This window comes from Microdochium trichocladiopsis, assembly GCF_020744255.1.
Source record: "Microdochium trichocladiopsis strain MPI-CAGE-CH-0230 chromosome Unknown B0I36scaffold_1, whole genome shotgun sequence".
Taxonomy (NCBI): domain Eukaryota; kingdom Fungi; phylum Ascomycota; class Sordariomycetes; order Xylariales; family Microdochiaceae; genus Microdochium; species Microdochium trichocladiopsis.
The window spans coordinates 4,082,328-4,096,199 of record NW_025763544.1 but is presented as its reverse complement, the minus strand read 5'-3'; the positions used below and the strand labels follow the sequence as shown (position 1 = coordinate 4,096,199).

Here is a 13,872-nt window from a genome sequence, read left to right as displayed (position 1 = left end):
GACCGCTTAATATCCTTCCGGCTGCAACGGTCGTCTCGCCTCCTGAGAAACCACCAGATTTTCCTCAGGCTAGCATTCGTAGGAGTGGTCAGACTTTCCCCGCTGTCGTGCCATTGACTCATAGTTTAGGCGGTATTTTCAGACCTGGACGAGTTGTCCGGTATGACGGAGGAATACTCCCGGCCCCCTGCTGGTTCGTGGCTTGTGCATCCTGCAGGGGTAATGCAGCTTCTAGCAATGGGGTGCATGTCAGCTCCGGGGTCTCAAAGGATGCATGCAGGGCCCCTGTCAGGGATCGGAGCGGCAGAAAAAGATCCGGCAGAATTCTGCCATGATGACAAGCTGTAATGGCCTCGACTGAGGGGTCAACCCGTATCCCATGGAGATTGGCTCTGCAAGTTCTGCTTCAGTCGTGGATGTCCTGCCTTGACTCTGCTGCTATCCTTCATCTTGTTTTGGTATTGCAGTCTTGCTGTTGATCAGCCAGCAACGACAACTAGCGAGCAAAAGCTTTCACTCACATTTGCACCACGATGAAGTCGCAGAAGCAGTTATCCCTCGCAGCTCTCCTGCTTGGTGTCTTCCTAGGGGCCTCGCATGTCCTCGCCGATGGCGATGATGGTCTCTTGTTCGCCGACGTTGTCGAGCAGACAGGGTTTGCGATAGCCGCAGAAGACGGCGAGAAGCCAGACTACACCTGCAGCAAGGCCAAGCCATGCAAACTTGGTTGCTGCGGCCCGCTGTATGTAAAGCCCTGTTGAGGTGGTGGTCGCAAAGGCATTATCTGTGTACTAACCTTTTCCTAGTGACGATGAGGGCAATGGTGTCTGTGGCATGGGCCCCGACTACTGCGGCAAAGACTGTACCGGCCAGTGCAATGAGAAGAGCGAGTGCGACCCGGGCTGGGGAATGCAGTGGTCCAATGCATCGACCTGCCCTCTCAACGTCTGCTGCTCAAAGTAAGTGGATTCATCTGACCATACGAATATTCGTCGAGATTGACACTCGCGGGCAGGTTTGGCTTCTGCGGGACGACGGCAGACTTCTGCGATGGCAAGACTGTGCCAAACCCCAAGTGCAGCGGTTCCAGCTCCGACAAGCGCACTATCGGGTACTACGAGGGCTGGAACTATAAGAGACCTTGCGGCAGTAAGTTGCTCAATGTGATAGATATCGATTTCTTTGGCATGTTCAAGCTGACTCTGCGTAATCTGCCCCGAACAGACATGGAGCCCGAGGACATCCCCCTAGGCTGGTACACGCATATCAACTTTGCCTTTGCCCTCATCGACCCCAACACGTTCCGCATCGCGCCCATGGACGAGGGGACGGCGGCCCGCTATAAGCGCGTTACTGCGCTCAAAGCCGGCCAGCCTGGACTTCAAGTCTGGATCGCCATTGGTGGTTGGGCCATGAACGACCCTGGTCCGTACCGAACCACGTTCTCAGACCTGGCTAAGTCGACAGCTGCGCAGGATGTATTCTTCGAGTCTCTCCTTACCTTTATGACTAATAATGGCTTCGACGGCGTTGACCTCGATTGGGAGTACCCGATGGCTGAGGACCGCGGTGGTATCCCCGAAGATTTCGATAATTATGTAACGTTTTGCCGGAGGCTGCGCGAGCGTCTGAACAGCTCAGGACGCGCATGGGGCATAACGATGACGCTGGTATGTAATCACCAACCAGCCATCACTTGTTTTTGGGTTTGCAGGGTACAGTCTCAGCTAACGCCAGCTCGTTCACCAATTCTAGCCAGCATCGTATTGGTACCTCCGCGGCTTCAACCTCAAGGAGCTGGAGCCATACCTCGACTGGTTCAACATTATGACTTATGATATCCGTGCGTCTGATCAGCTGCTTCTCTGCAACTCATGCGCTAACACCACCACGATATGCAGACGGTGTCTGGGACAGCACGGTCCACTCCATCGGTTCTTTCGCCTACGCGCACACTAACCTGACGGAGATTGACTTGGGCTTGAACCTGCTGTGGCGTAATAACGTCAACCCGGACAGAGTGGTTATGGGCCTGGGCTTCTATGGACGCAGTAAGCTCTCTCCGCTTTTCTTACCCATTTCCTCCGCAGACGAATATCAAATACTCACCATTCTCCGCACGATTGCAGGCTTCACGATGAAGGACGCCAACTGCATGGCCGCAGGCTGCCCCTTTGCGTCCGGTGCCGCGAACGGCACGTGCACGGACACCGCCGGTGTGTTGTCTGCCGCCGAGATCCACGACATTGTTGAGAACAGGGGCGCGACAGTCACGTTCGACCCGGTCGCCGCCTGCAAGATTGCCACCTGGGGTGATCGGCAGTGGGTCAGCTGGGACGATGCCGAGACGCTCAAGCTCAAGATTGATCATGCTAATGAGAGATGCCTTGGAGGGTAAGTCTTTGTCTCGCTTGCTTGTTATATTCCTCTCCGTATTCCCCTTCCTTTCCTAGTCCTTGTTATGAGAATGTGTAGCGCTAATGCAGCACTGGCCGTGACAGGACTATGGTTTGGGCCATCGACCTAGACGATGGCACTCTGATCGAGGCCCTGGGCGCCAACATCAAGCGCAACAAGAGTATGGTAATGCCGTTCGAGACGGAGTGGGACATGCAGACCCGCAATGTGGAGTACTTGATTGGGTCTACATGAGGCTGGTGGAGCAGGCGATCGAGAATGCAAACTGCAATTCTTCTACTGTCGAACGGTTTGATTCCAGCAGACAGCCCTTGAACCACTGCTGCATAAAGAGTTGGTGGAGAGCCTAGACATGGACTTAAGAGATAGTCTCGATTTGAAATTGGCAACTGGTGTATCTCACGTACAGAACATCGCGCTCAGATCCGTGTCTAGTGCTCATAGTGAAACTTATTATATCACGGGCGAGGGGCGAGTCACAGAGTAACATACCCAAGACTGTACTTAAAATCGAGATATATAATATTGACCAGTCACTACCTGTGGCTTCGATATAATGCCACCCCGGGAGTTATACAAACACCTTCATATTGAAGCGATGCGCCCCCTTGAGCTACATACAAGATCTCAGACCAACCCCCACCGTAAGAACGACCCCCGCCCCAACCCCCAACCCCAAAGAAAACCCAACCCCTAGTCTCCCGAAGGAACCAAGACGGAGCTGCTCAGTCCAAGGTACGGCCTAGCCGCAGGTCAGCTTGCGAAACTCGCTGAGCTCGGCGCTGTCCTGCTCGTTGTGCAACGGGCCCCGCGCCTCACGCTTGTATCCGGCCTCGTACAGGGCGATGAGACCCGCAATGTCGCGCTGCGACGGCTTGGTGCGCTCCGGGATCGTGTCTTCTTGGAAAGGCTTGTACAGGACTCCGTTGTTCGGACCAAGATGAAACGTGGAGTACATCATGATCGAGTCCCAATCGACATCTTCTTCCTGAGCCTGGGCCTTGTCTATTCTGTCCGCCCAGATCTTGGTTCTCCCTGGCAAGAAGTCGGACGCGGCGAAATCTGCCGCCTTGGCAAGGCCCCAGTTGACGCATATGTCTTCTGCGCTGAGGGTCTTGAACTTGGAACCCGGCGCATCGATGAGTTTCTGGGCCCTGCCCTTGGCGGCACTGTAGCCAGGAATATTGGTGCAGACAAAGTTGGGGCTCCAAAACGCGTTGCCGTCCCAGCGCTCATCGTTGTGGTACAGCCTCTTCCAGTAGACGGGATTTGCGTGCTCGTGAATCAGGCCCCAGGCGTGCCCGAGCTCGTGGGCAATGACGACGTTGAGCTTGTCTCCACTGGGGTTGTCGTTGAGCGCACGCCTCCCTTCAGCATCTTCCGTCAGCAGCGTCATCACGGGACCCTTGTAGTCCGAGTCCCCCTTGCTGTCCACTGGCGGCATGCCGACGTTTGACGAGAAGCCTCCCTTGCTGACGTACTTGACCATGAGGCATGTGGATCGTCCTAGCCGGGTCAGAGCAGCACCTTGGTCAGCCTGAAAGAACAACATTGTGATGATAGATAGAAGCTCTCCATCATAGGGAACGGGGCAGCACCCGAGTAAAGGACTCACGTTTTTCACATTCCGTCCTTGAGATGTATTCCACTTGGAAGTCATCTGGTAGCCCATTCGCTGTCCAGAGAGCTTGTGCTCTCCTAAGCTGCGTCGCGGCATTGATCACGTCCTTTAAATTCTCGGTGCTGAAGGTGATCGTGCGACCCGGCCACAGGTTATTGTTTGAACCGGGTTCGAATGAGGCGAAGCGCTTGTTCGGTCCGTGAGCGTGGGTGCTGTTGGAGCGCAGGCTGGGGCCGGGCCCAGGTGCTCTCAGCGCAGGCTGGAAGCCTCTGCCACTGGCGTCGATGCCAGTGGACAGCCAACAGAAGACGACTAACAACTTGAGAAGCATCGCTGCCATCAGTGCCATGATCCTGTAAGTGTGGCAGTTTAGCAATGATTAACTGGCGTAGAGAAAATGCTGGAAGGACGCAGCTCAATCTGGGAACCAAACCAAGAGGAGTTCTGGGGAGCGATCCATCTCCCGTGAGGTCGCACATCAGGAACACTCGACGGACATTGCTGTGTTCCAATCCCGTCCTCACCCAGACCGCCTGCCATGTATGGCGTGCAGGGGGGTTCAGGATGGCCTCCAAGGGTGGTCGGCCGAGGCCCGTTCTCGACCCCAGAAAAGCGTACAGGCTATATAGCCGCGGGCCCGCCCATCAGGGGTAGTCTAGAACCATGGCACCCCTGTCGCACAGTATCATGTCAACGGTGTGCTGGTTTTCTGAAAATTTGGCTCTTTTCGGCCCGGATGCAGGTCTACATACCTGTCCGGTAATAGTCCTTGCAGGGGCGCTTTCTGGTGTGACCAAAGCCATCGCGCGGGTATTAGCGTGAATATCCTATAGCGAAATTGTTCCTTCCGCTTGTAGCAACAGTGACCGTGCCATCGTAGGGGTGCTGAAGACCATCAGCTTTCACCGCTTTCGCGGTATGGGTTTCAATCCCTGGTCGTCAGCACTAGTTCTCGGCGCTGTGATTTTCCTTCAGGCTTGACCATCACGACATCCGGTCCGAGCCGGTGTTGGAGCCAGACGGGACAAGAGTGGCAAGCCTGTCAGGGTCTCGACGCCGCCTCTCTGATATTGTCTACCTGGGCAGCTTTCTTGTCCCTTCCTCGATGCTGGTGAGCTGTTCACAACAGCAACCACAACGTTCACAATGGCTCGTACTATGCTGTCGACCGCTGCCGTCGTCTTTGCTTTGATGCAAAGCAGGCTCGCGCTTGCACAGGGCATCAAGACGCTCCCAAACATTGCTGCCAACTGCAACAAGTGGCACATTGCCGTCAGCGGAGAGGGCTGCTACTCTGCGTACTCAGCGGCCGGCATCACAGCCCAGCAATTCTTTGCGTGGAATCCGGATGTCCCCACGACCTGCGCGAGCAACTATCTCCCAGACTACAGCTACTGCGTCGGCATCGACCCTTCCATATCCATAACCAAGTCGTCCACGACGAGCAAGTCATCGTCGACGGCCCCTTCCACCCAGCAGCCGTCCCCTCCGTCAGGGGGAATCAAGACACTTCCCAATGTGGCTGCCAATTGCAACAAGTGGCATATCGCCGTCAGCGGAGAGGGCTGCTACTCTGCGTACTCAGCGGCCGGTATCACGGCCCAGCAATTCTTTGCATGGAATCCGGATGTCCCCACGACTTGTGCGAGCAACTTTCTTCCCGACTATGCGTACTGCGTAGGCGTCGACCCGACATTGCCCACTACCAGGCCATCCACGACAAGCAAATCCTCGACAAGCTCATCCACAGCGAGCAAGTCCTCGACCAAGCCGCCCACACCGACGAGCAATACAGACCCCTACACGATCGCCCACCCCGTCACAAGCTGGAAGATCACGTCCACGTCTGCGGAGACCAGCTTCCCACCCAGCCGTACGCAGACAGGCCAGCCCGGCAATTGCAACGACTGGCACCTTGTCAGTGGCGGCGAGACGTGCCAGTCGATCCGCAATCGCTACCGCATGGACATGGACGACTTGCTGGACTGGAATCCCAGCCTCATGGACGACTGCTCGGGCCTCCAGCTCGGCTGGTGGGTGTGCATCCACCTGCAGCCTCAAAAGCAGGCCTCCATCGTCTTCAACAACCCAGAAACCCCCGTTGTCATCCCCACGGGTAGCTCGTCGTACACGGACACAGTCACGTCCCAGCTGCCGGACTTCACGCCGGTGCCCAGCCACGGACCCATGCCCAGCGACTGCGTGTCGTGGCACTTTGCAAAGGCTGGTGACCGGTGCGATAACGTCCTGGCCAAGAACCCCCTGATGAGCCGCAGCCAGTTCTTCCAATGGAACCCCGTGCTCAACGGTAATTGCGACGGCCTGTGGACTGGCGTCTACTATTGTGTCTGGGCAGGCAGCTTGGGCGACGCCCTGCCGGCCCCTCCCACCGTGTCGACCCGGCCAGGCAATACCCCCGGCGACAGCACAGCTAACTGCGTGGCCTGGTACCAGGCGACTAACGGCGACGACTGTAAGCTGATTACCGACATGTTTGGCCGCTTCAGCCAGACCGACTTTGTGTCCTGGAACCCGTCGGTGGACAGCACCTGCAGCGGCATCCGTGACGACACGTACTACTGCGTCGGCGTGCCCGGCACGCCCACCACGCGCACGAGTGCCGGCCCCTCGCCGACCGCGCCACCCGTCGAAGCCCCGACGCAGAGCGGGCTCGCTGCAGACTGTAGTGACCTGTGGCTCGTCTCGTCACTCGACTCCTGCGAGTCCATTGCCAGGAGCAAGGGGATCGCACTGAGCGACTTTTACAAGTGGAACCCGTCGGTAGCCGGCACGGGGTCGACATGTGCGGGCCTCAAGGCGGGCTACAACGTTTGCGTCATGGTCAAGGGCGGCTCGGGTCTCCCGCCCAGCGCTACGGGCATTGGCCGGCCGACGACAACAACAGCGTCAGGCACTACTTCTGCTTCTTCGGCAGGTCCATCGACTTCATCCGCCCCGTCTTCCACACCGACGGGTAACCCCCTCGTCGTCAGCAAGGACGGCACCTGCAGCGGCACAAACAAGTACACCTGCGCGGGATCCAGCTTCGGCTCCTGCTGCTCCAGTTCGTCTTGGTGCGGCGACACGGCCGGTCACTGCGGCGCGGGGTGTCAGACTGGGTTCAGCTCCGGGTGTGCCGCGAACTCGGACAAGATCAGCCCGGACGGGTCGTGTGGTGGCGATAAGGGGTACATATGTCTGGGCTCGGGGCTCGGGGACTGTTGTTCGCAGTATGGATGGTGCGGTGACTCGGGCGATCACTGCGGTGCTGGGTGTCAGGGCGGGTTTGGAAAATGTTCTTGATTGTTTGTCGGTGTGAGTGGGTGGTCCGGGGCATAGGGGTGGCCCGGCAGCAGTTGGCACACGTGTTGTTGGATTGGAGGGGTGGGTCGCTTTGGTGTCATACATTCGGTTTGTGCGCGCCACGTGCTTGAATCCATGTGTATCGCACTTCTTTGGCTGTTGGCCTGTCCCACGGTCGCTGATGTTATTATTCTTGTTGTCGTGTTTTGGGAGTATTACATGTCCCATCGATGCCCACATCATCTGGCCTCTCGGCACCGTGCCGTGCTCCAAAAGATGCCCAGCCCTTCCGAACAGGCCGAAAAGTGCTAATGCGATTCACAAAACTCCTGGATGACCAGCTCTCAGGAAAAGCGAAGTCCAGGATGGCGTCTTTGCCTCGTTCGACTGCGAAGACATCCAAGTGCAGTAATATGTAAGCTGACGCGTTTGCGGCTGTGTTGCGCTGAATGTGTGCGGCCCTAGGATTGGGACAAGTTCATCATACACCGCCGAGCATCATATGAGGTGTAGGATGGTTGCATGTACCAGGATGTAGCTCTGTAAACTCTATGCAGGACAGGCTGGCTTGCGTGCGGGGTAGAGAGCATCGTTTAGCGCAAGAATTGAAGGTCGGGATTATTCTGGTCGCCAGCAGAACGATTGAAACTCGGAATGCCTCAATGCAAGTACTGCAGCAGGAGACATAGCCAACCTGGACCCCCGCTACGTGTGGCGGGGACACTCCCTGCATATCGGCCAAGCGTGATTGTTGAATTTGGCTTCCTCACCGGATGCGAGGTGGCGACAGCTGGTGACAAGAGTTCGTGAGCTATAGGTCGGGGGACGTCCCAATGCGACTGCTGACACGCTCATCAACTTTATAGCAGTCCAGAGCGCGCAGGTTGTGCTTACTTCCCGTCCGATGATGCTTCGTATTCGACATGAGGGGACTTGACAGCTCGAGCCGTCCAATTTCTCGGGGATGGCCAAGCCAAGGTTTCCCCAATCTTTAAGTATTCCTGGATTGATGTTTGGGTGAGTGTTGTGTAGCATACTGGGTAATTAGAAGTTTTTAATTGCTTTCCATGACCCCCAAGAAGGCTTCAGTCGACCAACCTGATCCAATGCAGGTCTTGTGGCTTATAAATTCAACAATGTGCTTGTATCAGCATGTAGACGATGACCCAGACAACTTTCTGCGAGAGGCGTTCCAGCTTGAGTCTGACGTCGAAGATGCTTCCTCGTGACATTGGCTGCTTCTCCTCCACGTACAGCAAGAGCCAAGAGTTGTCTGACAACGACAATGACGCGTTTCTGAAATTTCACTCACGGGCACACATCGGTCATGTCGAAGGGTCGGAGGATATCTTGGCGCATGCATCCCGCTAACAGAGCTATGCATACTGCAGACCAAACAAGTGCCGGACGGGCCGTGCCCTAACGGCGGGAGCAATCCAAGCACCGAGAAGGGCCCTACTTAGTCAGCGGCCGTGGTATCGGATAAGCCGCCGGATGAACATTATATGTGCGGCGCTGACTTGTTGTATCGCCGTACGTTTTACAGAAGGAGGAGCTGTATATTTGTTGCATTTGGACGGACTGCGTCATCCAGTCCTCTGTGGAGTCCTGGATGATGCACAAGCTGTCAATCCAGAGATAGCCTACCCCTAGCTCAAGCGCAATCTTAACAGCATCTTGGAACGTGGCCCCAAGCTCGGCCAGAGGGGCGCCCACTTTGAGAAGCTGCGAGTGGTTTGCCGTTGTCAATCGGTAAGGCATGCTGTGGCCCCAACAATGGCTGAGAGTCATATAAACCGGCGTTTCGTTTGCAGAGTCTTCGAATTCGCGCAGAACGACAACTTCTGAGCCTTCACTCAAGCGAAGAAGCCTGCTCGGCCGGAAGTCTCGTCTGAGAGCACGATGTTAATTGCGACAGTGTGGATGGTTCTCTACGCAATCCGCGATCCACTTCCTCGCTTGCTTGAAAGTTGAGGACGAGATAGTTTTGTCACAGCTTGCGTCTTGCTGCTTCATGTATGTTCCGAGGTATGATAGGCCCTGGAGTAAATACTCGCCGGGCATGTCGCTGAAGGGTGGCGTAGAATCATTCTGCTGCCACGACGAAATCGTCACTGCCGCCTTGTTTTCTGCGGACGTCCCGCCTCCACACGTAATGTTACGAAAGGACGTATTGCTTCTGCGAGCAACCTGGCCCAAGTCACTGAGACCTAGGGCGCCAACTGAGGCATCGTTGGCGAGGAAGTTGGCCTCGCTAGCGGCATCACCCAGAGTGCACGCTCTGATTGTGAGGTGCGCCCCTTCCGTTAGGAGATCCGTGTAAAGGTTGTAGTCAAGTAGAACTGGTTCGGCGCAGACCGAGAGACTGTCGATGTCGTGGTAAAAAGTCCAGTTGCTTGGCGGCACTCCAGACTTGCGAGCCCCCGGACAAGGCTTTGCCAAGTTCTGAAATTGCTCAAATTGCGACAGGGTCTGGGCGCTTGATAGGGGCACAGCCAACAGCAAGAGCTGAAGCCATGCACCCAATGTAGGTGCTGTGGCGGCGCTCGACGACATGCTATTGGTGCTGATGAGGTACAACGAAGCTGGACGTCGCCCCTTTGCGGGCCGAATGCAAGTAATGATCAGGATGCCCGAGCATGGAGACGGCAACTTCATCAGGAAACCTAGCTCAGTGACTCTATGTTTTATACCTTTTGGGACGCCCGAGATCATGAACGGCAAAGATCATCTTCAGTGCCTTGATCTCCCAATACTTCCTGGCGTTCAGGCTGATCAAAATCCTGCTTCATTGCACTGTGCAGTACTTACAAAAATTTCGCCATCCCTCGGCCTGGATGCTGCTGAATTCGAGCAAGCCAGATAGGACTTACACGCAGATCGATTTTCGACCACTCCTGGCGTGGGTTGGCTCCCGTTTGGGCAGGAGAGTGGCCGAGACGCTAGCATAGCCCTGCTCTGTGCCCAGCTGACAGCCGTGCAAGGTTATGAGCAAGGATTCCTTCCAACTGGAAAGGAGGCTAGCGAAATGGCAGGGCAGCGGATAGGGCTGAAAGACACGCTTGGAAAATACCATCACTCGCATTCGGGACCTAGTGGGCGCTGGCAGCGAATCAGATGCAAAGGACCGTACAGGGCATCCCAATTTGATCTTTGGGCTGTCTAGTGCCCTGTGGAGGGTAAGCTGGGGGTGTCAGGGGTACGGTACGGCTCGGTGTGTGTAAGCACCCGCATGGTTGTAGCAATGGTAAGCATGGACTGGACAGGGAAGCGAATCCTACTACAGGATGCCGCATGAGGCAGGAACTGACTGGTATGACATTAGACATCCACATGACGACCTAGGGCTGGCCAGAGCTGATTCCTGGTAGGCCACATCGAGCACAGGATTCTCTACGCCGGACCTCCAAGCCTTTAGACAAATATCAAGTTCCTTCCAGGAGAAAAGCGACGGAAGATGCCGAGCACACGTGCGGAAACCCCTCTCTTGGCCTGACCATGACCATCCATTGCGGCCGCTCCTCACATACCCAATGACCAACGAGAACACGGATAGCCCTTGAGTGATGTCAGAACTCACAGGCTACCAAGATTGCCCTTGCCTGGGTAGGGATTGCCTCAAGACATTTCCAGCTCGCCTCAGGTCTGTAATAGGGCCACGGAACCTTGGTCGTCCCGCTAAGTGGCTGAGTGGTAGGACTTCCAATCCACTGGAATCAATCACGTCTCAACAATTACGGTCGAATATCCTCTATGAGCCCATAAGACTCCGATACAAAGGCGTCGCATGCTATCCTAGCGCCCTTCGAAGTACCTATATAGTCCTTAATTAGAGCGGAAGCGGCAAGTCAATCGCTACTTTAGCCAAAGCGCTGCAACGTTAGACTTCCAGCTCAAAAAGTCAGGCATTGACGGTGGCCCACAGAAGTTGATTTACGACAGAGTGATGGGTACACCTTGCAAACCGCCTGTGACGGCATCTATGCGCATGTGGCAACCATGTCCTTACGGGAATGAAAAAAAATAAAACAGCAGACAGGCAGTCCACAACATAACCCCAGCCCGTCGCACCTGCGTAGATGCCCCATGTGCCAGCAGCCTTTGCAATCACGGACTTGCTGATCATGCCTAACACTTGCCTGCCGTGATAAGGGCCCTAGATATGTCGTGAGCAAGATTAGCCGACTTTTATCCACACACGGGACCTTTCATGAAGGAGCTCGTTTTGGGCACTTACTTGACCCACCAGCCTTCCTGTACGGCTGTGCCGCCGCGCGCACAGCTGTTAATGGGAACCTTGACAATGTCGTTGCACTTGGCGACGGACAGGCTGGTGCCGATGGTAAAATCGTTGCGCGCCCAGAACTCAATCTTGTTGGTCCCGTAGGGCGCGTTGTAGCAGCCGTACTTTGTCTGGCCTGTGGCGAAGCCGCCGCTGCCGTCCGTGTTCGAGTTGCCGTCACACCACTTGGCCACGTTGCTGACCGCGGCGGCCTTGTTGTCGCCCCAGGTCTTGTCTGAGGTCGAGCACGTCGCCTTGGTCGACGGCGCGAAGCCGATGGTGCCGATGCAGACGTAGGCGTTGGCCCAGAGCTCCGTGCATGCCGCGCTGAGCGACTTGTTCCAGGTGCGCAGCCGCGAGACGGTGATGCCGGCGTCGGCGGCGATCCGCGCGCAGGTCTGGCCGCTGGAGACCTTGTGGAACTTTGCGCAGTTTGTGACCATCGACGGCTGCGTCGGCTGTGGCGTCTGAATGCCGTTGCCGGCGCTTGTCGTCGAGGTTGCCTTTGTTGTGGTGGCCAGGCCGATGATGTGCACACAGGCATACGCATTGGCCCATAACCCCGTGCACGTCGATCCGACAGACGGGTTCCAGGCGGCAAACTGCTGCTCCGTGATGCCGTTCTTGGCGGCAATGGTGGCGCATGTCTCACCGGCCTGGACCAGCACGAACTTGTCGCAGTTGCTGACAATCTGCGGCTGTGTTGGCTGCGGCGTCTGGATCCCGTTGCCAGGCGTGGACGTCGTTGTCGGCTTGGACGTCGTCTTCGACGTCTGCAGGCCAACGACATGGACGCAGGCATACGTGTCGGCCCAGATGCCGGTGCATGTCGAGCCGACCGCAGGGTTCCACTGCTGGAACTGCTGCTGGCTGATGCCAAACTGCGAGGCAATGCCAGCACACGTGTCCCCAAGCTTGACAAAGTAGAAGCGGTCGCAATCCTGCGTCATGCCTGGCTGGATCGGCTGTGGCGTCTCAATGCCGTTGGTAGGGCCTGTCGGGCTTGCAGTAGTGGTGGCGGTGGTGGTGGTGGAAGACTGGCTGGATGGCCCCTCGGGAGGCGTGACAGAGGGGGCCTCCACGCAGTACGATCGGCCAGTAATGTAGTTGCCACAAGTAGCTGTGATGGACGGGTTCTGCCTCGGTGTCAGGGCTCAACGGACGTGGGAAACAGCCCTCCGGATGGCATTATTGTTAAGGTAGGAGGTTAGCTTACCCAGGCGAGGAAGTCTTGCCGGCTGATCCCCCATTCCTCTGGCATGTCCGCGCAGGCAATGGATCCATCATTGTCCCACCACCAGCTGCAGTCAGGCGTGGTGTTTGGGTCAAAGGGAAGCTGGGGGGTTTCGTCCCTGGGCCTCAACGCACGTGGAGCAGCAGTCGCAGTCGGAAAAGGACTGGCTGCGACAAGGCGTGCACAAGCCAGGGCCGCCGCCGCAGCGAGAAGCGCTTTTGAATCGGCGCCGAAGGCAATCATGATGGGAAACGAAGTCGAGATGTGCTCTGTGTGGGACGATAAGAGGGAGTGCTGCTTCCGAGGTTTGAAAGTGAAATCAGGAGGCCAGGCATCGTTGTTTTATAGGCTACAGCCTGCAGTCTTCAACTTGCCTTTGTGACAGGTTGAAGGCCAATCCATAGTGGTCTGTTGGTGACTCGAGGTTCTCGGTCCCCAATATCAGTCCCTAGTACCAATCATGTGCGCGCACAGTTTTTCACTGTGTGCTTAACAACAAGTTGTACCGCCCCCGGTCTTGGCATGGCCGGCTGTGCTAGAGAATAACCTGATCAGGACTTTTTGGGGCAATAGCTGACTCACTCCCTACAAGCGATCTCGATGCCTTTGCTGCATTTATCCTTGTGCGCAGGATCAGGCGTCGGCTCACGTTGCAGTACTGGCTCTGTCCCCGGGTCCTTGCCCGGTTGCGCCATCGTTCAAGCTTTACCAAGAGAGTCGAAGACCTCGCCAAGGCCGCCGTCTCACACACTTCAATGGCACTTGCTTCGGCTTGGCCCAAATCTTGACTGAATACGGCTGGGAATATCGTCACGCATTGGTCCGGTTCTTCCAGGCGCGTCTACTTGCCCATCAAAGCCCGGCAGTCGGACACAGGGGCATGGCATGAAGCCAAAAGTGCATCACACTGCTCATACTGGACCCAAACAGGAGTTCTTTGTCATAGTATAGGACGCCTTCACCCTATACAGGGGACACTCGACGGTGTACACACGACGGTGGGGTACATCAACT

At 56.3% G+C, this 13,872-nt stretch overlaps 5 protein-coding genes across 5 annotated transcripts; 2 read left to right on the top strand and 3 right to left on the bottom strand.

Annotated features, from left to right (window-relative positions):
• The first annotated feature begins 370 nt into the window (after positions 1-370).
• Positions 371-3,076, top strand: B0I36DRAFT_311720 (chitinase). The gene is made up of 8 exons (XM_046152402.1): positions 371-742; positions 807-959; positions 1,016-1,149; positions 1,225-1,670; positions 1,756-1,843; positions 1,902-2,051; positions 2,130-2,394; positions 2,502-3,076. The coding sequence occupies exons 1-8, from the start codon at positions 534-536 to the stop codon at positions 2,650-2,652; spliced, it is 1,596 nt and encodes a 531-aa protein (XP_046018954.1). The 5' UTR covers positions 371-533; the 3' UTR covers positions 2,653-3,076.
• Positions 3,077-3,160: 84 nt separating this feature from the next.
• Positions 3,161-4,388, bottom strand: B0I36DRAFT_344561 (uncharacterized protein; the record flags this gene model as incomplete). Its single annotated transcript, XM_046156273.1, has 2 exons — positions 3,161-3,924; positions 4,034-4,388. The coding sequence occupies 2 exons, from the start codon at positions 4,386-4,388 to the stop codon at positions 3,161-3,163; spliced, it is 1,119 nt and encodes a 372-aa protein (XP_046018953.1).
• A 797-nt stretch (positions 4,389-5,185) lies between these two features.
• Positions 5,186-7,754, top strand: B0I36DRAFT_371337 (uncharacterized protein; the record flags this gene model as incomplete). Its single annotated transcript, XM_046160004.1, has 2 exons — positions 5,186-7,013; positions 7,684-7,754. The coding sequence occupies 2 exons, from the start codon at positions 5,186-5,188 to the stop codon at positions 7,752-7,754; spliced, it is 1,899 nt and encodes a 632-aa protein (XP_046018952.1).
• A 718-nt stretch (positions 7,755-8,472) lies between these two features.
• Positions 8,473-9,898, bottom strand: B0I36DRAFT_391741 (heterokaryon incompatibility protein-domain-containing protein; the record flags this gene model as incomplete). Its single annotated transcript, XM_046161422.1, has 3 exons — positions 8,473-8,615; positions 8,863-9,233; positions 9,396-9,898. 3 exons carry the CDS (start codon positions 9,896-9,898, stop codon positions 8,473-8,475), a joined length of 1,017 nt encoding a protein of 338 aa, XP_046018951.1.
• A 1,298-nt stretch (positions 9,899-11,196) lies between these two features.
• Positions 11,197-12,919, bottom strand: B0I36DRAFT_379762 (uncharacterized protein). The gene is made up of 3 exons (XM_046160789.1): positions 12,841-12,919; positions 11,580-12,760; positions 11,197-11,498 (listed from the first exon to the last, which is right to left on the bottom strand). The coding sequence occupies exons 1-3, from the start codon at positions 12,883-12,885 to the stop codon at positions 11,471-11,473; spliced, it is 1,254 nt and encodes a 417-aa protein (XP_046018950.1). The 5' UTR covers positions 12,886-12,919; the 3' UTR covers positions 11,197-11,470.
• Between the last annotated feature and the right edge of the window lie 953 nt (positions 12,920-13,872).

Bases quoted from the DNA above. Each gene is read 5' to 3' on its own strand.
- B0I36DRAFT_311720 (XM_046152402.1), top strand. From the start codon at position 534: ATGAAGTCGCAGAAGCAGTTATCCCTCGCAGCTCTCCTGCTTGGTGTC. The intron at 1,671-1,755 runs GTATGTAATCAC...CACCAATTCTAG, and splicing joins GGGGCATAACGATGACGCTG to CCAGCATCGTATTGGTACCT. The intron at 2,395-2,501 runs GTAAGTCTTTGT...TGGCCGTGACAG, and splicing joins AATGAGAGATGCCTTGGAGG to GACTATGGTTTGGGCCATCG.
- B0I36DRAFT_379762 (XM_046160789.1), bottom strand. From the start codon at position 12,885: ATGCCAGAGGAATGGGGGATCAGCCGGCAAGACTTCCTCGCCTGG. The intron at 12,761-12,840 runs GTAAGCTAACCT...ACACCGAGGCAG, and splicing joins GGCAAGACTTCCTCGCCTGG to AACCCGTCCATCACAGCTAC. The intron at 11,499-11,579 runs GTAAGTGCCCAA...CGACATATCTAG, and splicing joins CAGGAAGGCTGGTGGGTCAA to GGCCCTTATCACGGCAGGCA.